The 24244-nt window shown below is 35.8% G+C and overlaps 1 protein-coding gene across 4 annotated transcripts; it reads right to left on the bottom strand.

Moving 5' to 3' along the window:
* On the bottom strand, nucleotides 4424-23549 carry LOC109848822 (probable GTP diphosphokinase CRSH1, chloroplastic). Of its 4 annotated transcripts, none has more exons than XM_020418507.1 (4): nucleotides 23511-23549; nucleotides 8052-8984; nucleotides 6424-6711; nucleotides 4424-4873 (listed from the first exon to the last, which is right to left on the bottom strand). In XM_020418507.1, exons 1-4 carry the CDS (start codon nucleotides 23532-23534, stop codon nucleotides 4736-4738), a joined length of 1383 nt encoding a protein of 460 aa, XP_020274096.1. In that variant the 5' UTR covers nucleotides 23535-23549; the 3' UTR covers nucleotides 4424-4735. The 4 variants fall into 4 exon arrangements, with proteins under 4 accessions (XP_020274096.1, XP_020274099.1, XP_020274095.1 ...); XM_020418510.1 differs by lacking the exon at nucleotides 23511-23549 and adding an exon at nucleotides 11292-11346 and having other exon boundaries at nucleotides 8052-9021; XM_020418506.1 differs by lacking the exon at nucleotides 23511-23549 and adding an exon at nucleotides 9579-10101.

The raw sequence follows: 24244 nt of genomic DNA, 5'->3' as shown, positions 1-24244 counted from the left end.
TTCGTTATTTTGGTTTGGACTTTTGTTTTTTCTTTGAATACCATTTGTACTCAATGATTTACTTTCTTCAATTTTCTTTTGAAGATTTAGAATATTTGTATTGATATCATCGATAGGATATACCATATCAATTACATAATTTAACATTGAGGCTAAATCCTGGTTCGGTGGTGATTCGTTAGAGTCTTTAGGCATGTGGAGTAAGTGCTTGTAACTTTTATGTTCAGCACTTAGTCTGCAAGTTTCTTGAATTAATCTAGACATGATTTAAAGATTATCTTTCCTCTTTCTCTATCTTTTCTTATATTGTTTAAGTTTTAGTATATCTGTTTATATATTCTTTGTTGATCAAGAGTTTTACCTTTTTCTCTCCGGCTAAACACACACTGTCTGAGCGTAGTTTTCTATTCAAGCTACGAACTCAAAACTAACAGCACTCATTCCGTTACACATAGATATTACCACAATCCTAGCATGCTGCTTCTATATATATTATAGAGAGAGAGAGAGAGAGAGAGAGCAGTCTAGTTTCGTTTCATACCTCTAAGTGTAACTTGATAAGAAAAGTAAATATAAACAGAACAACAAAATTAAACTACATAATGAAGATAGAGATTGGATAAAGAAAGAAAATTTAGAACATCGTATTAATAATAAGAACTTACAAAAATTATATTATAGGACTCCAAGCCGGCAGATGGCTCTGATACCACTTTCTTGACACACACAACTTTTTATTCTTACTCTTGCAGCACAACGTGGTGAATTAACCCCACCACAAAAAGGAAATTAAGCATCTCAATTATAACATACTCGTCGCTAATTTTTTTTAAAAAAAAACTGTTCACACGATGTTATCACCATTATACAGTGAGAAACCCTTGTTACATTTTGATAAAAGTCCTAGATATTGTACAATCCAATTAAAAGATGAGTACAAAGGGGGAAAATATCAGGGTCAACCCTACAACGGCTAACCTTGAAGATAGAAAAATGTTTGATACTCAAATAGCAGAATTATCCAAACTCAATTCAATGCAAAGAAACAAAATCAAACGATTTTTCTCCCGCCTTCATGGTAAGGAATCATGATGAGCAAAAAAAAAGGAAAGACAAGGATGGTCATTAAATATAAAAAGTTTAATGAAGCCGCCACATTTGATGGATTCTTCATCCCAACGGTGAATTATTATTACACAGAGTTCGAGACGCTAAATGGTTCAATAAATTCGATGCAAAATCAAGATTCTGGAATATCAAAATAAAGGATGAAGAAAGCAAAAAGGTAACGGTATTTAGTTGCCCTAATGGTGGACATTGTGAATGGATGTTATGCCATTTGGCCTCCAAAATGCCCCTCAAGTACTCCAGAAATGGATGAATAGTATTTTTGGTATTTACTCTTCATTATTGTCTACGTAGATGACATCCTAGTGTTCTTAAAAACTAAAGAAGAACACAAATTAAAGAACACTTGATAGCAATAGAGCAACTATTGCTCACTCATGATATTATTCTATCCCCTAAAAGATAACTTTAATGAAAGAAGATATCGAGTTTTTAGGGAAAAATCATGTTACAAGACCATATCATTCCAAAGACCGAGTTCAAAGATAATTTTGATACTCTAAAAGATCTACAAAGCTTTCTAGGCTTGCTAAATTATGAAAGAATGTATATACTTAATTTCTCCGAAAAGATTTCTTCGCTTCAGCATAAGCTTATTGAAGAACAGAAGAAATATAAAGACATAAATAATAAAAGAGTAACCCATTGGGATACTAACAAAATTAAAATAACACTCAATGATAGACAATTACAAGAAATTGTCAACATCAAAAATAAAATAAAAGAACAAAAAATCTTTATCAACCACAATCTAAAGATACATTAGTTATACAAACTAATGCTTTAGATACACATTGGGCATGAATTCTAGTTGCAATTTCACCAAAACATCCGCGTTCGAAATTGGTATCAGAGCCTAGTTTAAGGACAAAAATCAACCAATTAAACCCTGAAATATATGCATATTGCTCTGGATAACTTAAAGGACCAGAGAAAAATTATGCTACATATGATAAAGAATTATTAGCTACCAAAAATAATATTAATTCTTTTAAAATATATTTATTATCATCTAAGTTCATTATTGAAACTGATAATCAAGCTGTTGCACAATTTCTTAAAAAAATCTAATCTTTTTAATTGAGAAAAGTATGCACAGAATAAGATGTTCCATGGAATTAGAAATCATATTTATGTAGTTCGACATATTCCTGGATTTGCTAATATTGGTGCTGACTTTCTTTCCAGGCATGGGTAGTTCCTCACCATAAAAGAAGCTTGACAAAGGCCAAGCACCTCTTCCACCTTAATCTAGGGTAAAAGAAAAACGTATGGATGAAATATACTCAATACCTCAAATAAATCAAATCATCAACAAGCATCTTAATATAGATAATAAGGGAAAGGATATTAAAATTATTGCCTGATTCCTTGCCAATCCAGAAAAAATACTTACTCATGGATATAATGGAAGTAAAGAGATGGATGAGGTTTATAATAAAAAATCTTGATGGACACTCTGCAAAAGAAAAAAATACTCATCAATTAGCTGAGTATATTAAAATAAGTACTGCACTTTACAATATTTATGATTGTCCTTATTATATTAGGCGCATCAAGTATGCAAGAGAACCTCACAACAAAGGAGACTAATAATGAATTTGTTACCATAAAAGGTAAAACACAACGAGAAACAGAGGACAAAACTCCTCAAAATAAGAAGCTCAATACTCCTCAAGGACATTGGAAAAGGCCTCTGTAGTTCAAGGATGTTGTAATAAAAAACTAGTACAATACTAGTTTACCTGAATAAGACTATACTGTTATTAGTAACATTTAGAATAAACTCCAAGAAATGAGAGTTTCCACTCCAGATACTAATGCATGTCTCTCTGCACTAGAAAATTTTATTAGGGAAAAGAATCTCAAGATTCAAGACCTTGAGAAAGGGTACCATAATTGCAGAAGTATTGTGAAAAATCTTGTGAGTCATTCAACTTTAACAATGTTAACGACATTGAAAACTTATAGGAACAAATAAAAAATTCTTTGGGATCAAGCTCAAGAGATTTAAGAACAATCCTTGAGGAAATTGAGATCAAAGATTTGACACTTGACAAAAATAGACACTTTCATCGAACTAGTCAATTAGTCAATTACTTTAAGTTTGATATCTCTAAATATCAGATCCAATGAAAGTTAAAAGACATGTTCGTCAGTTACCAGAGGAACCTGATCGATGATCAGGTAATGCTCTCTTTTTTATTGAAAAACTAACGACGAGGTAAGCTGCTTGTTCAAAGTAACATCACAGGTTATATTAAATTAATATGACCGACGAGTACTAGCAAGTTTTAAACTTATACCCTATCATAAAGAACACATCCAAAAAGGCCTAGTTCATAAATTATATCTTGATAAAACTAAACCTGGAGAATATAAATCATTCATTCTTGATATCTATAGCCAGGCACTTAAAGAAACAAGAAAATTTCAGAGGGTTTTTAAGTTCACCATATGGTCCATATGGGAAGAACGAAATTTATTTGGATTTTATCCTTCTTAGCAATTTGGAGTTAGATCCCTTAACAAAGGAACCACTCTTCAGACATATTCCTTTTAATGAAAAGGAATATGACCTTGAAGAAGAATAAGAATTAGCAGCAATTGAGTTTTTTGAAGCACTACATTATAGTGATGAGAAAATATTAATAATGGATCATATTATTTTTTATCTTCCAAACTTAGGCTTCAAGTAAAAAGAGCTACAGAAAGAATTTGAAGAAACAATGGTCTTAGAACCAATAGCCTGTCGAACAAAAGAACAATATGAGTTCATGAATGAAGCATCAAACAAAAAAATGTTCTAATTTTATAGAGCCATAACATAGAAAGACTCTCCGGATCTTTCAAAAAAGGTTTCTTGATATCACCATTTTCAAAAATAGAATGACCAGCACAGGAGGAAGTACTTCCCCATTACGTTCCTTTGATCGAGATAGGGCTCCAAAAACTAATTAGAAGCATGTTGGGACCAACTCGACTGTGAAGATAAAAAGAGCACCAAGAGAAAAATTACAGCCGAAGAAACAAGAAGCGACTACAAACATCGTCACTCTTCTAAAAGCCACTTTTTAAAAAGAAACTTTGCAAAAACTACTTTTAAAAAGCTACTTTGCTAAAGTTACTTTTAAAAAAAATAACTTTATTTAAAAAGAAGATGTTCCAAAAAATGCTTCCTGAATTTGTTCCTCGCCTATATAAGGGAAGGGTTAGGTTCTATGGAGGTTCTAACAACTGTGTTCCCAGAACTTGAACAAATCATGATATATATACGCGAAACAGTACAAAGAAAGGAGACCAAGAAGAATTCGTTGACGGTCAGTTTTAAAAGAACTGCACTCATACATTTCCATACACAATTCATATAAAAATTAAAGGGACCTTACATCTTTATTGAGAGCATACAGGCTCAATTTTCTGCATAAAAGGAATATATGCTTTAGTAAGAAAATCACGTACGACAACTATATAATGACATTACTAAATTCTGAAGCACAATTCAGGAGTACTATACATCAGCATAGATTAGAAATTATATTATGCACAGTGCACTGAAAGATTTGATCCAGCGGTGATCTGCCGTGCAAATAAATTTGCTACAGATTTAGCTTAAGGCTAATTTGTCACCCAACTTCTTACGATAAACCTGAATCAACCCGTTACTGTCAGTCATCTGAAGCTTTTCACCCAACATGGTTCTGTACTGATCATCTGTGTCTTCCATGTTTCTCATAAATTCAACCTGTGTCATAGAGCCATCCAAGATAATTACAATTCAATCACTCAATTCAAACTGCTCATACTAAATGTTTTGTCAGATATAAGCAGATCTCTTATTAACCTTAGCCCTTTGTTTAATTCAAAAATAAAACTTTTATCCCTCTGTCAGTCCAGGGCCTGACCTTTTCTTCTATCATGCACTCCACACATTTGTTGAAGTGCAAACACAGCCTGCTCACAAAATAGTTTTCTTACTTGCTAAAACATCCTTGTTTTTAACACATTAATGGAAGTTCTTCTCTAGCTTATTTACTAAAACATAGGGGTTCATGAAAAGTATGGTTCAGTGTACAAGCGACACAGAGGCTAGATCACAGCAAATGCCAAACTATATCCACAGCACATAGTTACTGATGCATAATGCATAGACCTCGTATATTGCCACATATTTGATCAGAGTCATCTTGGAGGGCAGGAGTAAAAGAGATGAGCAAATCAGAAAAAAGAAAAAAAAAGTATTAGTTTATCCGCAAAAACTAAAATGATATGTACTTGCACATAACTGGAACTTGAAGGAGAAATGATAATAGTGACAACTTGGATTACATAAAGAACTAAAGGTCTAATAATTAAGAACTAGAAAAAGAAAAACAGTTTACTGATTAAGTTCTTTCAACACCATAATTAAATAAGTTAGTTACTAAGCAAATAATTTGCAAGTTTTCTTCAGTGTTATGTTGAAAAGTGTATCTTCACTCGGTATTTTGATTCTTGCAACAAGACCATATATATAAAACCATTGTCAATAAAAAATCTAAATGATTAGTAATTACTAACTCATCCATAAGGGATAAAGGAAAGAAGAATGAGGAGAGAGAGAGAGAGAGAGATGGAAGAGCATTCAAGTTAATAGTTGTGTATCAAGTTGGAGTTCAGATCCAATACTGCTGCATATTTTTTAGTGCCATTGCTCTAATATTTGTAAGTTAATAGTGATTCCTTATTGTATGTCTATGTTGCACGGATACGGGTGTGTGGGTGCGGATATGGACACGGGTGTGGATACGGGACACAGAAAATAGTAAAATTTAGAATACAGGGACAAGGCTATGTACGTACATATTAAAATTAATAATCCACATGAAATCGATATTTTTTTCATTCACTTGTTATGAGAACTAAAATCCTTATACCATGTTACGTTTTCTTTTATCGAGTAGATTATAAATTGGAAAAAACACTCATATTTGAACTAGATACCGAAAAGACCCTTTAAAATCATACTTATGAAGTAGGTATTTGCCAAAACTAACCTGTCCTGAGTCCAATAGGTTGCATAAATTTGAGGCATAGTGTACGATATACATTCAAGAAGTGTATCGCAAGTTTTCTGAAATAAACCATGTTTTATATACATGAATACGACGTCTAAATAAATGTATGTATGTATTCAAGAAGTGTCCAAGGAGTGTCGGATGCGAACATTGACACGGATACTGGAACCTAGATGAAGTGTCTGGGTAACCTAGTTGTATGTTAATGAAGTTTTGCATTCAGGATCTACAAAATTACCTGTCTTTGAAGCAAACTGAACTCGTCAGAGCTCAAAGATCCATCACTATTTGCATCAAGAAGTTGCATAAGCTCCTGTGCATCCTTGCCCCCTGCTCCAAGCTCTTCCATCACTTCTGTAAGTTCTTCAATGCTAATTCTCCCATCACCATTTTTATCAAGAAAGCGAAATACTCGGTTTTTTTGGTCAATCTCAAGTCTTCCCTTATGGTTTGCAGAAGGCATATCTCTAAGACGTAGGGCAGTGAGTTCAGCTGCAGCTAGCATTATGGTCTTTAGACGTTTTGCCTGCACATTGACATATGAGAGAAGAATTTCGGAAATCTAAATATAAATACTTTGATCATAAAAAAACTAATAACTTGAACAAAATTGAAGGTAAACAATCAGTTTATAAAACATATGGATAACATTGATATGGACAATCTAGTCTTTTTCATGTAATACTAGCCTTATATAGGTATATGCTACACAGTAAGAGCATGTTTGGCAACTTGGTCACAGAAGATTATCATCCACTTTTTGGATTATAATCCACTTTTGAATGTTTGGCAACAATTTATTAGTGGGTTATTTTGGATTATAATCCACCAAAAAATAACCAGGGGATTCCTCGGTTATTTTTTTGTGGATTGTAATCCACGTGTTGAGCAAGTTAATGACAAAAATGCCCATTACCTTTTCACACTTTTCCTTTCCCCTTCTCTCTCTCCTACCACCTTTTAAGGGTTTTTTTGGTCATTTTAACAAAAAGCACATCGATTATAAACCACCCACTTTACCAAAAGGATTATAACCCAATTATATTATAATCTAGGATTGCCAAACTTGCCCTAAGCTAGCCACAGCTTTTCGTCACTACTAACTATTTATTGACTTCACGAGTCTTCCACATCATTGATTCTTTACTATAGTTAAGATGTCACTGCTACTAAACCAAGCCACAATCTAAAGTACCCTAAATAGTACACGCAGCTAGCAAGCCTCGCTTACACAGATAGTCCTCCTAATTAATGCACAAGAAATGAGAAAGATGGGTGTCTATCATATTAAGTTGATTAAAAGTTACAAGTTTGAGAATGGTTAAACTATTTTGAATGCAACAGAATAAATGCTTGATTGTCCGTGTTTCCCTAGTCATGCAGTTATCAGTGCTTCCCTATTCCTATAAGTATACTTTCACAAACTAAGCTCTCATATGGAACTTAATTTTCAGGATTTTTGTTAACATATAAAGTAAAGACATCAGCAAAAAGAAAAATTAAGATGCAAAACAGATACTTAGTGTATTGGTGCTATAATCATTTAGCCTTCACAAGTTCATGAGCAGCCGCTATATGATTACCCAAACCACCACATGAATATTTTACCAGCTAGATTTTTCTTAGTTCTGTAATTTTCATCAAATTTATGGAGCTATTCAGGTATAACAGGTATCAAATAAAGACGTGCACAAGTCAATAATATCTCCTTCAGATGCAATTAACTTATAAATACAAGAATGTCAGCACTAAAATTCTACTATTTGCATTTGGCAGTTGACTAAGTTTATCAAAGAATGAAATCAGAGCCTATAAGAGCCTCAAATTACAAAAAAAGAAACAGAAAAAGAATATGGAGCTTATTACCTCCCCAGGATCAGTAAGACCACCCTTGTACAATGAATGTGAAGCAGCTCCAGCATCAGCCAACATGTCCATCTCCGTTGTCCTTATCTGTATTTCCATCAGCGGCCTTGTCTTCCCCGGTTCACTAACATCAACAGCAACATGTAAACTTCTATAACCATTTGCTTTTGGTTTGGCAATATAGTCTTTTGTCCTTCTAGAAACTTCTTTCCACAAACCCTGTATAACTTCACGAATTCGATAACATGCTCTATCCCCCCTTTCAGTCATATCATGCCCTGGTTTAGGGTCTACTATGACCCGCAAACCTAAAATATCGTTGACTTCCTCAGGCTTCCGACCATCCCTTAACAACTTTTTCATGGTACTGAAACGACTTTTATATCGACCTTTAATTGAGATGTCATCTACAATCTCTTGCAACTCCTCATCAGTTTCCAACGCTTGAAGCAATTGATCCTTGTAAGTCTCTATCAAGGGCTTACTTCCAGTTTCATGACTTCTCAACCATGTGTCAACATAAAGGTATGAGTGGGGAAACAAGTAGCGAAATGAGAGATCTTCAAGTTCAAGCGATAAAGCACCGGCTCCAACAGCATGAGCAAGAGGTGCATATATCTTCAAAACTTCAAGAGCAATCATCTGTTGACGGTATCTAGGGAGATAATCAAGATTCCTCATCACATCGAGTTTGAGCGCAAGCTCTAGAATTATAGCCCTGATATCATAGTAAGTCAGGCAGTATTTTCTCAATGCGCTTGCACTTTCATCATCCAGTGAGTCAACTGTAGATGGGATATTCTTTATCCGCAAGCTCTCATGCAGTAGATGAGCTGTGCCCGTGCCAATCCGGCTTTTTACTTCACGCATGGATATAGCACCGGCCAACAATGGTTCTCTCAACATTCCTGCCGAAATAACTTCTGCATCCATCTGTATTTAGCTTTGTTTACAGTCATTTTGCATACAGCTACGTGAATATCAAATAAAGAAAACAATATATCAAAATTTCAACATTTAAGCACAAGTTCTAGTGCAAAAGACACGAGTTTCACTATGAAATACAAAAACAGAACATCTCAAAATTCTTCCTCCGTCCGTGTTTCCACTTTAGGTAATTGTTCAACAAAAAAAAACACACAAAATGAGAACAAAATTCAGCACATGTTTCGTACTATAGCTTTGTCCACAGTCAACTTGCACACAACCGTAAGATTCAATCCAATTAAATAACACACATCAAAAATCTCTATGTTTCCAGTACAGATTGTTATCCGAAAAACCCGAATTTCTTTTTCACTACCAAAAAGGGCATCATTTTGCTAGCCCCAGCTGGGTTTTCAGTAATGATAAAAACACAATACCAACATGTAAAAATTTCTAAATTTCAGTACGCAGTAATTTAGAAGAAGGCATCATATTAATTACAAATCCTACCCGGGTTATCATTAAGAACAAAACACGCAACACCTAAAAACTTCTTAATTTGACTAGACAAACTTCTTCCACCAAAATCAGTCTTCGTACCTGCAGATCAGCGAGCAGGAAAGCGATGGACAAAGCCCTCGAGAGCGGGGGCCGGCCATCGTCACCGGAAGGCAAGGACTGAAGGACAGGTATCGACAATTTCAGAGCTTTGAACAAAATTTGAGAGGAGGATGTGGTCGAGATCTCCCCCATTCTCTCTGTTAGCTCATTGAAGGCGCCGACCAATTCCACCACCATTTTCCCGCCTCTTTGCTCGACGACCGGAAGGAGAGGAGGAGGAGGAGGAGAGGGTTTTGGGTGGAGAGCGGAGCAGCGGATTCTGGAGGTGAGGTTACCGGTGGTGGGCAACGGGAGGGTTCTGGGGGAAGGGAAGAGGACGGGTTTGGGGATTTGATGGTGGAGGTGGAGGTGGCGGTGGTCGGAAGTCGCCATCCCTGCTTCCATTTGATTCACTGATGAGAGAGAGAGAGAGAGAGAGAGGGAGAGGGAGGGAGGGAGCGACTTTGAGTTGGGTACGTGACGGGCGCGCTGACTGGGATCTGCTTTTGGCTGCGGATGTTCCACGCCCGCGGTTTGAGCGTGTGGGGGTTGGGGTGTTTGGATGTACAGTCGCTGAAGCATTACCCTACGCGGGAAAACCTAAGCCACAAGTTAGCCGTGGCCCATGACGATTACCAAAATGCCCTCCGCGCAGCTCGTGACACTCACAAGTTAATATTAGAACTTTCTAGTCTTTAACTTCCTAGAAAATGCACCATATTGAAAGTTGAAGGTGGCTTTCTGACAACTCTGGACTTAAAGAAGGTTTTGTGATAGCTTGAAAGTTTTTTTTTTGTGGAGGTTCCAAAACTCACTTTTCAATTCAATTTCATAGCCCAAGAATCTGTAACTAGTGACATATTTGATAATATTACCAATGAAACGATTATGTACTATTTTAACAAATATGAAAACTTGTCGGCGACAGTTGTAAATTTTTTAAACATTAATTATATAGTGACACCATTTTCTAGAAATCCTGGATCCGTCACTGTTATCCTATCCGATATGAGACTATATTCACACGTGAATATCCAGTAAGCTTAAGATAGAAGGAACAAGCAACAACTTGGGTTCATGATGCGTGGAAATAGTTGAGGGGGTTATCTGCATGAGGCGTGAAAGTTTAGGGGGTTAACTACAAACAATCATAAAGTTCAAAGAAATTTGAATAGCTGAGTGGATCGTCTGCACCAACTCCCTTTTTAACCCTTAAGTGTTCCCAAACAAGATGAATGATTCCCCTAACTTCCCTTCTCCCTTATTCCCCTCAATCCAAACAAGCCCTTAAGTACATATAATTCCCCCAAGTTTGGGGAACTTTTACATAACCCCTCTCAATTTTGTTTATCCTATACAACTTTTGTTAAACTTTGGGGTGTCCCATAAAAAATCCCTTTGAACTTCAACATTTTCTTACAACCCTACTTGTAATTTGTAAATAACTAAAATATCCTTTGAAAAAATCCGATTGAGAGAAATAATTCTAAATTTAGGAGAGATATATTGTTAGCTTGACTTGGTCATTGATGACCAAATCAACCACTGTTTCTCTGTTGAGAGAATGCTGGAGAACGTGAATCATGGGTGGTTAAGAGAAAATCTCTCATGGGGGCGGATCTGAGGGGTAGAGATGATGGGTTAAGCCCCTATATAAGGAGGAGCATTCTCCTTGAGAAAAACACAAGGAAAATCAAAAGAAAACCCACTTACCCATTACCGGAGCCCCTCAAAAATCTGTTCTTTCTTCTTCTTTGAATTCAATCACTGGTATCAGAGCCAAGTTTTCTCTCTCCATTTTTCTAGTTCTTGAAGAAAGAAGCACCCTGTTCAATCACTGGTATCAGAGCCAAGTTTTCTCTCTCCATTTTTCTAGTTCTTGAAGAAAGAAGCACCCTGTTGAAGAAGAAGAAGAAGGAGCATTCTTTCTCTCTCCATTTTTCTAGTTCTTGAAGAAAGAAGCACCCTGTTGAAGAAGAAGAAGAAGGAGCATTCAGCAGAAGAAGTAAAGAAAGCATTCCAGCTAGCCTACTAGGCAAGTCTTGTCACATTTTTTTAATTTGTTAAGGCTACATCTTTTTTACTTTTCGGTCCTACATCCAATCTACAACCAGCAGTCTATCAACCAGCCCCCAAAAGCCACTCTATCTACAAGGCCTAGCCTACTCTATATCTAGCAACAGACCTTCCTCCATTATTTTTTCGGTTCTACATCATAGCCTCCTAACTCATTATCATTTCCAGAGCCGGTCCTAGATCTAGCCTACATCTTTCATAGCCATTATTTCCTGTCACATCCCATTTTTTCTCAAAGCCTGACATTGTGATGGGGGAGAAGTGAGCTGTAAAAGAAAGGACGTTCGCTTTTGCATGTATGCCTGCTTGACGTTCGCTTGTGCTGTTTGCTAGCCCGGCTATTCCAAGTTAATCTGCTCCAAATCCAGTTAGAAACGACGTCGAACCTTCGACAAGTGCTGATCCAATCAACACTGTTGAGTGGCAATCTCGCTCAAATTGGAACTTCTTTTATCAACTCGAAACAGTCAGGTTCATTTTTATTTATTTATTTATTTAGCTTTATTATATTTTAGTATAATTGTCAAAATATCATGTCAAAATATCAACCTTATACATATTTTAAAATTGAATTTAGTTTTAGTTCTTTACCGAATGGCTAGTAAACTCGTTCTATCAGAACTAGAAAAAATTAACAAATTTAATGGCAGTAATTATGATATGTGGCATAGAAAAATATGATATGCTCTTATTCATGATAACATTGATGATGTAATCGAAACCACTGCTCCAACCCTTACTGATAAATCAACACCTGAAGAAAAGAAAGGGTTTGAGCAGTGAAAGCCGGAAGACAAAAAGGCGAAAAGCCTTATGCTCATGTTCATGGAAGATAATTTAATCAAAGTTTTTGAAACTTATAAAACTTCCATGGACATGTGGAATGCAATAAAAGAAAAATACGACACTGCTTCTGAAGTTAACATTCAACTCCTCTTGCATAAGTATAATTATTGTCGTATGCAAGAGGGAGACAATGTCGTAGAATATATAAATAAAATGATTGTCATGGCTAAGGACTTATCCACTGCTGGGACCGAAATCCCGAAAAGAATGCAAGTGGTAACCATTCTAAATAGTCTTCCCCCTTCACTTGCTGTGGCTGCCACCACATTAAGAATGAATCATGCCATTAAGTATGTCACTGATCTTCCCATGCACCTAGTGATAGAACAGGACTTAATAACCAGTAGGAAGAAAACAGAACTGAATATGGTGCAGCAAGAGCTGAATTATGTCCGCCAGAGGCATAATGCTGGAAGCTATAAAAACCCTGGTCCTAGTAAACCACAACCGCGAGGACCGAAATCGTAGCAGTTCAAGAGAAAGAAAGTACCCTGCGGAGCCTGCTACAATTTGTGGAAAGTTCGGGCATTTCAAGCTTAATTGCCCACAAGGTGAAAAGCAGGAGAAGGGAGGCTATAAGCATCCAGAATAAGGGGGTACTAGCAAAAGAGAATTCGTCGGTGTGACGAAATGTAATGCTGTGATGATGGATATTAGTGGTTGGTGGATCGACTCCGCTGCAACTAGGCATATCGTAAAGGACAAGAAAGGAGTCATAGAATTCACTGAGCTTAAGAAAGGAGAACAGAGAATCTATATGGGAAATAATACCTATCTATTGGCCCTATAGTTTTAATGATGATTTGTCAAACAATTTATCGCTAATCTATTCTCTAGTTTTTGTTGTTTTATTTTTCTCTTTACAGGTAATTCAACACACGACAATCAAGCGTTAAAGATTCAAGTTCATGTGTGTGCATTCACCTAGGTATAAGTTTAGTTTGCCTACATATATCGTATGTTTATATGTAAGCTCAATATATGTACACTTAACACAATTTTGACGTTTTCTATCATATAAATGATTTTTTCATCAAACTTTGTTATAATAGTTTTTATTTCATGTTTACAGCTCATTCACACTTCTTTATATATATATATATATATATAGTTACATATATACGTTTTAACAAATCATATCTCAATTTTCATGTTCACGAAAATACAGGTTTTTTGAACACTTCAAAAACAGGGAGTTTTCACAAACAAAAATTGATTTTCCAAAAATTCCTTTTCAAACATGTTTATTTCATCATTTAGAAACTTTCCCTAAATTTTTACTATTTTTGGAATTGATTTAATATTTTTAATGTAATTTCAAAATCAGTCCAAAACATGTCACCTGGCATATATCAGTTTGCGGTCGACCACCGCGGTCGACCGCCAGCGGTTATTTTTTATAGTCTGCATTTTTATGCGAGATTTCCACGGTCGACCGCCGATCTCATAATTGCTTTCCAACGGCTATTTTCTGATTTGATTTTCTGGGGCTATTTTGGTCTTTTCAAGTTTGTTTTAGCTGATATTTTGAGTGGGTATAAATACCCCATTGCTACTCTCTTTCAAAAAACCAAGTTTTGTTTTACAGTAAAGTTTTAACAAAAATTTTAAGTGTGTTTAAAGAGCTGTTTAAGCTGTTTCTGATCATCTGCTTTAAAAGAAGTCTGCTATAACAAGAAGAGGCTTTTCATTTCAACTGAGGATCCTATCCTCATCATCCTCTACTGTTCTTCTTGTTTATTAAGAAGTTTTCCTAACTCTTCCTTTCATATAGCTTATAATTTTATTTTCATATCTTAGCTATATTTATTGAGTTACATATTTTTTCATTCACTATTATCACACACACAATATTGAGCTTAATATCTTCATACTATATAGTGTGGGTTGTGGGGTGTGATTTAGTGAGTGTAAGCTTCATTTGCGTTCTCATTTGTTATTGAGAACAAACCATTGTATTTAATCTTTATTTGTGAGTATCACTTGTAATACACTTGTACACCGAGAGAAGTGTGAGGCGAGAGACGAGGTCGAATCCAATAGGAGTGGCGTCGGTTGACGAACCTAGAGAGAGGTTGCATCCGAGCACTTGAGGAGGAGGACACGGGCTAGGTTCCTACACTTAGTGTGTGAAGTGTGATTGCATATTGTGAGAGTTTTTGGTAAGCTTGTAAACCGAGTGTGTAGAAGTTCCGGCTTCCAAATCGGATTTTGATAGTGGAGATCTACTCGAGGTGAGGAGCGGGGACGTAGGTCGTGGTGACCGAACCTCGTAAACATATCGATTGTTTGTCTTTTGCTTAGCGTAATTTTTATTTGTACTTATTCATATCTTTCTTGCTCATATTTATCTTATATCATTCGTGCAAGAACAAATTAATCAATATTATTTTAATTGGCCTTTAATCGGGATTAAATTAGCATAAGACCCTAATCACCCCCCCCCCCCCCCTCTAGGGTCTAACAATTGGTATCAGAGCTTGGTGCTCTTTGATTTAAGGACTAATCGCCTTGAGTTAAAGATCCAAGCTATCATTTTTGTGCTAATCTAGTGTTGATTGCTTTTTGCTTCTTGCATATAATCATTATGGATATGTATGATGCATCTAGTCTAGGTTATGCTATAAATGTTGCACCTCGTTTGGATATTTTCCCCTATGATCAATGGCGTGTTAGATTCAAACTTTTTGTTCAATCTAAACAATTTGATTTATGGGAAATTATTGAGGATGCCTATGTCGTTCCTATTTTAGAAAAATCCAAATGGAGTGAAAATGATAAAAGATTATTTAATATGAACAAGCTTTTGTTAGAATATTTGCTTAATGCTTTTCACAAAATGATAAAAGATTATTTAATATGAACAAGCTTTTGTTAGAATATTTGCTTAACGCTTTTCACTCTTCTTTTTCTAACAAATTTGCTAATTTTGATAGTGCTTACGCCTTATGAAAATTTATTAAAGCACATGAAGGGGACTTGGAGGCTATTCAACAAGCGTTGGAAAATCCCGCTTTGAGTTCTAAAGAAACCTCATCTCCATGTACAATACCACTAGGTGATAACTCTAGTGAGGTATGCGAGCTTGATAACGATGATATTATTACTTTTGATGAGCTTGCTCTTGAGTTTGAAAAATTACACAATTGCTATATTGATGTAAAGAGTAAGTATGTAAATATGAAATCCACTCATGAAACACTAGCCACTAAGTTTAATTTTATTACAAATAAAAATATAATTCTTAAAGAATGCAATGAAAATTTAAGAATTAAAAATGCTAGTTTGCTTCATAAAAAACGTGATGCCATGTTAGAAGTAGATAAGTTGAAATCTATGATAAAAAATCTTGTTTATCCTACTTCTAATAACAATGCTTGTATGCACAATGATGAGTTGAATCAAATGAGAAAACGTATATCTACCTTATATTCAACACTAAACACTTGTATTGCTAATAATAAAAAGCTTATGGACTTGTGTGCAAAATACAATGTTAATTCTTCTAAGAAACATATTCACTATGCACACATGTAGGACAAAATTCACAAATATTCTATTTGCGGTCTTAAAGGGCATTTAGCCCAATTTTGTCATAATGCATAAAAAATTGACAAGCCTATTAATGTTTGTGCATCCCATCAAGCTTCTTCATCACATACACATGTACACACACATAGTGTAAATCATAAACATGCTCATGTGTATAAATATGATTATTGTGATCATTTTGGTCATTTGGCCATGTTTTGTTTCGATTTGAAAAGAAATTCTCGTTTGCAAAATAATTAAAAAGAAAAATCTATTTCTACAAATGAACAACGTGCTTTCATTTCGGTCAACGCAAACCATTCAAACCTCTACATTACACAAATTACAATCGTATGGGTCATGTTTACGATTTTTGTTTTGACCGTATCGGTGCACAAAATACGCCCAAACGGGTTCATAACCCTAGGGCCTTGGATTTACATGATCGGGGTCATTCTGGAAGTTGTTACGGTCGACCGCGGCGGTCGACCTCAAGAATTTTTCTGCGTCGATTTTGTTTTGACTTTGGGTTTCGGTTAATTTATGGATACTGTTCTTAACCCGAATGAATCACCACCGTTGATTTCATCCTTGAACCGATCCAAGCAATTCCTTCCTCTCCTCTTATGATCCGACCCTCTTCTTCTTCCTTATTCAAAAATTTCCCCCCAAATCTGGCAGTTCTTCCCTCTGTCGCCCGCAGCTCCTCTTCGGTCGACCACGACCATCCTTTCATCAAATTTCGTGTTGGAAATTTACTGGGTAATCTCTCATCTTTTAATTTCTTTTCTTGCTCTAGAGTTTCAACATTTCAATTCTAGGGTTTTGGTTTAGGTTTTGTTCATTTGTACTTATTGTGCTCTATTTTCATTTCTAGAGTTTTAAATTTCTGTCTAATTTCATTCAAACCCTAATTGATCATATTTGTCACAATGTCTCCTAAGAAAAGATCTAAACCTGAGTCTGGTTCCTCATCTTCCATTGCCTCCCACTATGAGAATTATCTTCTGTTCAAACCTCTTATTAAGAAATATAGGGAACTGTGTAAACTGAAAATCCTGCCTACTCGATATATCAAATATGAGAAAACTAGTCATGTATGATATTCATGATATTCTGTATCCTGTTGGTTTGCATAAGCTGCTAGACGTGGAACGTAAAGTTCCTTATTACCCATTCCATGTCTATTTATTTTATGCAAACCTGTCTGTCACCACTTCTGCCGATGGTATTCAAACCATCTCCACATCTGTTAAGAACATTCAGATCTCTTTTTCTGCCGACGAACTTGCGGGAATCCTTAAGATTCTAATAAGTGACGTTGAGCTTATGTCTATCGATCACACCGATCAGGCTGTGAACGATATCTTGTTTAAGCCTGGTTGCACCTATCCTATGAACAACAAATCACTCAATCTCACTGCTAAAATCATAGCTCATATTGTTGCTCATAATCTCATTTCTAAAACCGGTAGCTTTGATTATTTTGTCACTGATAAGGTTAATGTTGTTTATACCATTTTTGCCAAAATAAAAGTGAATTGGGCAAATGTTTTTCTTAAGAACATAGCATGCAAGTATTACAAATTTCTTCCCTTTGGCAGCTTCATCACCCTCATTCTTCAACACTTCGGTATTGCTCTATCCAATGAACCCAAAGTTGATCCGGGTAAGGAATACTTGGATAGAGTCTCTCTCTCCCGTATGCAACTTTCTGACTCCTTATATGATCCTGCTAAGCCATCATCTTCCCGTTCTCGGTCTAGAGCTTCCACCTCCTCCACTCATCTTGAGACTCAGGTCTCATCTATTCAGAAGGACGTTAGGACTATTCTATCTTATCAGCGTCAGTCTTTTAGGATTCCGGATCCCTCTTCTAGTTCTGACTCTGGTTCTGATGAGGGCCCTGATGAAGGATCTGCATCTGGCTCTAGTTCGGGATCTGGCTCCGGATCTGATGATGGTGGTGATTGACTTTGTTGCTTATTGGAGTTTATTGGATTTTATGCTTATGGTGATGTTTATGTTTTGGTGAAAGAAAACTTGATACTTATGTTTTATTTTGAGTTGTAATAACTCTATGGTTTGTGTGGAAAACTATGTGTTATTATGGAACAAATTATGTATGGTTTGTGTGGTAAACAATATAGTTTTGTGGGACAAATTTGGTTTATTGTGGTTATGTTAGTTTATCATGAACAATGTATGGTGAAAACAATATTTTATGCCTTGTTTTGTAAAAACAAATATGTGGTTTTGTGAAAACATGTTGCTAATGATGCTTTATGCTTGGTTTGGTCTTTAAATTTCAAATGTTTATGGATGTGTATGAATGATTATGATTATGATTATTTAGCTCCTATATATGATCTTTATATGTCATTTATGCAAATTGACAAGGGGAGATTTTGTGTCCATACACTTGGTTATTATCTGTGCTTGAATGCAGGGGGAGCATTGCTCCTATTTATTTTTTTTCCTTTTTTGATGTTGTCAAAAGGGGGAGAAAATCTACATATTGATGTTCAGTTTAATGTTTAATTCATATTGATGGAAGATTATGATATGTGATTTATGAATTCATGTTATATGTGGTTTATCAATATGTATTTTATATCATTAAATAAATTGTTTGCCATCATCAAAAAGGGGGAGATTGTTGGCCCTATAGTTTTGATGATGATTTGTCAAATAATTTATCGCTAATCTATTCTCTAGTTTTTATTGCTTTGTTTTTCTCTTTACAGGTAATTCAACACACGACAATCAAGTGTTAAAGATTCAAGTTCATGTGTGTGCAATATTCACCTACGTATAAATTTAGTTTGCCTACATATATCGTATGTTTATATGTAAGCTCAATATATGTACACTTAACACAATTTTGACGTTTTCTATCATATAAACGATTTTTCATCAAACTTTGTTATAATAGTTTTTATTTCATGTTTACAGCTCATTCACACTTCTTTATATATATAATATATACATGATATATATATACACGTTTTTACAAGTCATATCTCAATTTTCATGTTCACGAAAATACATGTTTTTTGAACACTTTTCAAAAACAGAGAGTTTTCACAAATAAAAATTGATTTTCCAAAAATTTCTTTTCAAACATGTTTATTTCATCATTTAGAAACTTTTCCCAAAGTTTTACTATTTTTGGAATTGATTTGATATTTTTAGTACAATTTCAAAATCAGCCCAAAACCTGTCACCTGGCATATATCAGTTTGCGGTCGCCCGCCATGGTCGACCGCCAGCCGGTTTATCTTTTTTAATAGTTTCGCATTTTTTGGCTCGCGTGATCGTGGGATGCACGTGAATCCACTCAGAGCCCCTTTTGCGGTCGACCGCTGGCCTCTAAATCTCTTTTTCAGTGTTTTTGTTGCCTTAAGCGGTCGATCGCCGAGATTGTTCCACGGTCCGACCCGCCGATCTCATATTACTTTCTAACGGCTATTTACTGATTTGATTTTCTGGGCTATTTTGGTTTTTTTAAGTTTGTTTTGGCTGTATTTTGGTGGCGTATAAAATACCCCATTGCTGCCTCTCTTTCAAAACCAGAGTTTTGTTTTACAGTAAAGTTTTAACAAATTTTAAGTGTGCTTTAAAGAGGCTCAACTGAGGATCCTATCCTCATCATCCTCTACTGTTCTTCTTGTTTATTAAGAAGTTTTCCTAACTCTTCCTTTCATATAGCTTATAATTTTATTTTCATATCTTAGCTATATTTATTGAGTTACATATTTTTTCATTCACTGTTATCACACACATAATATTAAGCTTAATATCTTCATACTATATAGTGTGGGTTGTGGGGTGTGATTTAGTGAGTGTGAGCTTCATTTACGTTCTCATTTGTTGTTGAGAACAAACCATTGTATTTAATCTTTATTTGTGAGTATCACTTGGAATACACTTGTACACCGAGAGAAGTGTGAGGCGAGAGACAGGGTCGAATCCAATAGGAGTGGCGTCGGTTGACGAACCTAGGGAGAGGTTATATCCGAGCACTTGAGGAGGAGGACACGGGCTAGGTTCCTACACTTAGTGTGTGAAGTGTGATTGCATAGTGTGAGAGTTTTCGGTAAGCTTGTAAACCGAGTGTGTAGAAGTTCCGGCTTCCAAACCGGATTGTGATAGTGGAGATCTCCTCGAGGTGAGGAGCGGGGACGTAGGTCGTGATAACCGAACCTCGTAAACATATCGTTTGTTTGTGTTTTGCTTAGCGTAATTTTTATTTGTGCTTATTCATATCTTTCTTGCTCATATCTATCTTATATCATTCGTGTAAGAACAAATTAATCAATATTATTTTAATTTGCCTTTAATCGGGATTAGATTAGCATAAGACCCTAATCACCTCCCCCCCCCCCCCCCCCCTCTAGGGTCTAACACTATCTTGATGTAGAAGGTATTGGTTCATATAGATTGGATCTTAGGGACAACATTCCTGTCCTCAAAGATGTGTTCTATGCGCCAGGAATTCGACGCAATCTGACCTCTGTTTCCAGCTTGATGAAGAAAGGACTAGAAGTTAGGTTCTATAATAACAGGGTTTCTATAAGCAAGAATAATAAAGTGTATACTATGGAAAAATATGTGCCCGAGCATGAATTATGCATTCTTCCAGTAGTTTGTAATAATTCTGATAATGAAATTTCGAATTTGAACTACTTGTCCTGTTATATTTCTGGTTCTGAATTATGACATTCTAGATTAGGACATGCTAGTATTTCAAAAATAAAAAAAATTATCAGAATGAACTTGCTTCCTGCACTATCTAATGTTCAATTGCCACCGTGTGAACATTGTTTAACTGGTAAAATGACTAGAAAACCTTTTATTGGCGGACAGAGAGCCAATGAACTTTTAGGGTTGATACACTCGGATATTTGTGGTCCCCTAAGTGTCAAAACTCATAGTAATAAAGAATATTTTATTACTTTTATAAATGATTATTCTAAGTTTGTACATGTCTATCTTATATCCAGAAAATTAGAAGCCTTTGACTGCTTTAAGAGATATAAGACATAAGTTGAAAACCAACTTGGATTGAAAATCAAAATTTTGAGAACTGATAGAGGTGGGGAATATAACTCTAAAGAGTTTGAGAGTTATTGTATTCAGCATGGAATTAAAAGGCATACAACAATGCTGTATATGCCACAACAGAATGGTGTTGCTGAAAGAAAAAACAGAACATTACTTAATATAGTTAGATGCATGTTGTCTCATTCTGGTCTCTCTAAAAACTTTTGGGGAGAAGCATTGTTAACTGCAAACTACATTTTAAATAGAATTCCCACCAAATCAGTTGTATCTACACCTTATGAATTATGGAATGGGAGGAAACCTAATTTGAGTCATCTCAGGAAGTGGGGATTTGTAGCCCATGTTCTCATTCCATGTCAACTTAGAGATAAGTTGGATTTTAAAACAATAAAGTGTAGATTCATAGGATATTCAGAAAAGTCAAAAGATTATAAGTTCTACAATAAAGAAAAAGGAGTCATTGAAAGCAAAGATGCTACATTTCTAGAGAATCTAGAGGAAGAGGAACAAGTTCGAGAGGAAACAGAACCTCTAAGATGATGATTATTATAGTGTTGTTCCCACTAATGACCCTGATATTGTGAATGAACCTAACCTTAAAAATGATAAAATACCTATGAAAAATAATGTACCTAATCAACCGGTTGTAGGCAACAAAAGGCCAAGAACACAACCTTCATGGATGGATGATTACTATTTGTATTCATGCGAGTCATCATGTTTCTCGGTAGATACAAATATAGAAGAACAAGATCCCTTAACTTTTTCTGATGCGATGAAATCGCATGAATCAGCTTCATGGCTAGAATCTATGAGAGAAGAACTTGATTCCATAGAAAAGAATAAGGTATGAGAGTTATGTGATCTACCAGAAAATAGAAAAGCCATAGGATGCAAATAGGTGCTCAAAAAGAAATATCGTGTTGATGGATCTATTGATAAATTCAAAGCACAGTTAGTTGCCAAGGGTTATAACCAGAACGCAGGAATAGATTTTTAGGAGACGTATTCTCCTGTAGCTAAATTTGCATCCATTAGAATTATTTTGGCTATTGTTGCATATCTTGATTTGGAGTTATTCCAAATGGATGTTAAAACTACATTCCTTAAAGGAGAGTTGAAGGAAGCAATATATATGCAACAACCTGAAGGTTTTCAGGTGAAAGAATAGGAACATAAAGTTTACAAATTAATGAAATCTCTATATGGTTTAAAACAGTCTTCTAGACAATGGTATCTCAAATTTCATGATGCAGTTACTAAACTTGGTTTTATTCAAAATAAATTAGATAATTGTGTATATGTCTTGAAAAGTGGGAGCAAGTTTACTATATTATCCTTATATGTGGATGATATATTGCTCGCTGGAAATGACATAGAAATGTTGAATAAAACCAAGGCAGATCTCAGCGAAAAGTTTGAGATGAAAGACATGGGAGATGCATCATATATTCTTGGAATTCAAATAATTCGAGATAGAAAGTCTAGAATGCTAAGTTTAAACCAAGAAAAATATTTAAGATCAGTTCTTAAAAGGTTTGGAATGGAGAATTCCAATCCGGCACCAACTCCGTTGGTTATGGGAAAGAGATTATGTAAAGAGCAAAGCCCTGGAGAGGGGCAAAAGCCATTAGATGTTCCTAGCAAGAAATAAGGGTGTGTTGCTAGATATACGCAAGAAGCTGAATATATAGCTTGCAGTATGGCAACTACACATGCTGTCTGGATAAGACGGTTTTTTATTGATCTTGATCTTAATTTGTTAGAAGGACCTATTGATATTTATTGTGATAATCAAGCAGCAATTAGTTAATCAATAGTGGTGCAAATAGCTCCAAAGGAAAACATATTGATATCCAGTATCACTATATTCGAGATATTATAGAAAAAGGAGAAGTCAAAGTGACTTATATCCCTACTACAGATATGATTGCTGATCATTTGATAAAAGGAATACCAGCGGAATCTTTTATCAAACATGTAAGTTTGATGGGACTTAGGAATAAATAAGTCCAAGTAAAATTTCATAAATAATGAAATAAGAGTTATTCTCTATGGATAGTGGAAGTAATGGTAAGCAGAAACATCCGATCTCACGGATAGTAGGAGGCATGTCACTTGGTTAATTTGGTCAAGTGGGAGATGTTAGCTTGACTTGGTCATTGATGACCAAATCAACCACTGTTTCTCTATTAAAAGAATGGTGGAGAACGTGAATCATGCGTAGTTGAGAGAAAATCTCTCATAAAGGCGGATCTGAGGGATAGAGATGATGAGTTATGCCCCTATATAAGGAGGAGCATTCTCCTCTAGAAAAACACAAGGAAAATCAAAAGAAAACCCTCCTACCCATTACCGAGCCCCTCAAAAATCTGTTCTTTCTTCTTCTTTGAATTCAATCATATATGTCACCTGCGAACGACAGATGAAATTCATTTGTCACTTCCAGACAATTCATCTCCTCCTCTAAGTTCTGAATTTTTCTGTTAACAAAATTCTAATTAATTGTGAATTATATGTAGGGAGTTAACCGCGAATGGGGTAATGCCTGCAGCAAAACGATCATGCCTCGTTTCGCTTCGCACTGCGCCAGCGGTTCCCACTAAACCCTATTCCCCTCCCTTGAACCTCCGAATCCACCGTCAGATCCAGCGCCATGTGCTCCCTCTAAATCCTGACCGCCCATCATGATGTTTCGCCACATCGGAAAGCCTAACTGCTCCCGTCCTCCGCCTCCGCCTCCGCCTCGCATCGACAATTCGCGCGCCGCCCTCACTTCCGCCTTCTAGAACCGTTCAGCGCCGCGCGGCCGCTATCGATAACCGCCGTTAGGTCTTCGAGGCACTCGAGGCGACGCCTCGTCCGATAGCGGTTGCGCATTCGCAAGAGGAGCGGACGGGAGCATCGCCGTTAATGCGGGATGACCGGCTTATGGACAAATGGGGCTAGGATCCCCACACCTTTGCTGATGACAACATGTACTCAAGTTGTAGACCCCGGAAAGAAGGGATCACCCTCTCAAGGTACAACAAATGAAAAGCATTATTTGCAATTTGATACCCTAAAGTTTCACCCTTTTTTTTGTTTAGTTTTGATACTCTTGAAGTTCTAATTTGACAATTTCCTATCTTTAAGTGCAGATATAA

The sequence above is a fragment of the Asparagus officinalis genome, chromosome 7 (genome assembly GCF_001876935.1).
Source record: "Asparagus officinalis chromosome 7, Aspof.V1, whole genome shotgun sequence".
In the NCBI taxonomy this organism is placed as follows: Eukaryota; Viridiplantae; Streptophyta; class Magnoliopsida; order Asparagales; family Asparagaceae; genus Asparagus; species Asparagus officinalis.
The sequence above is the reverse complement of the archived record's forward strand: the minus strand, read 5'-3'. Positions and strand labels throughout refer to the sequence as shown.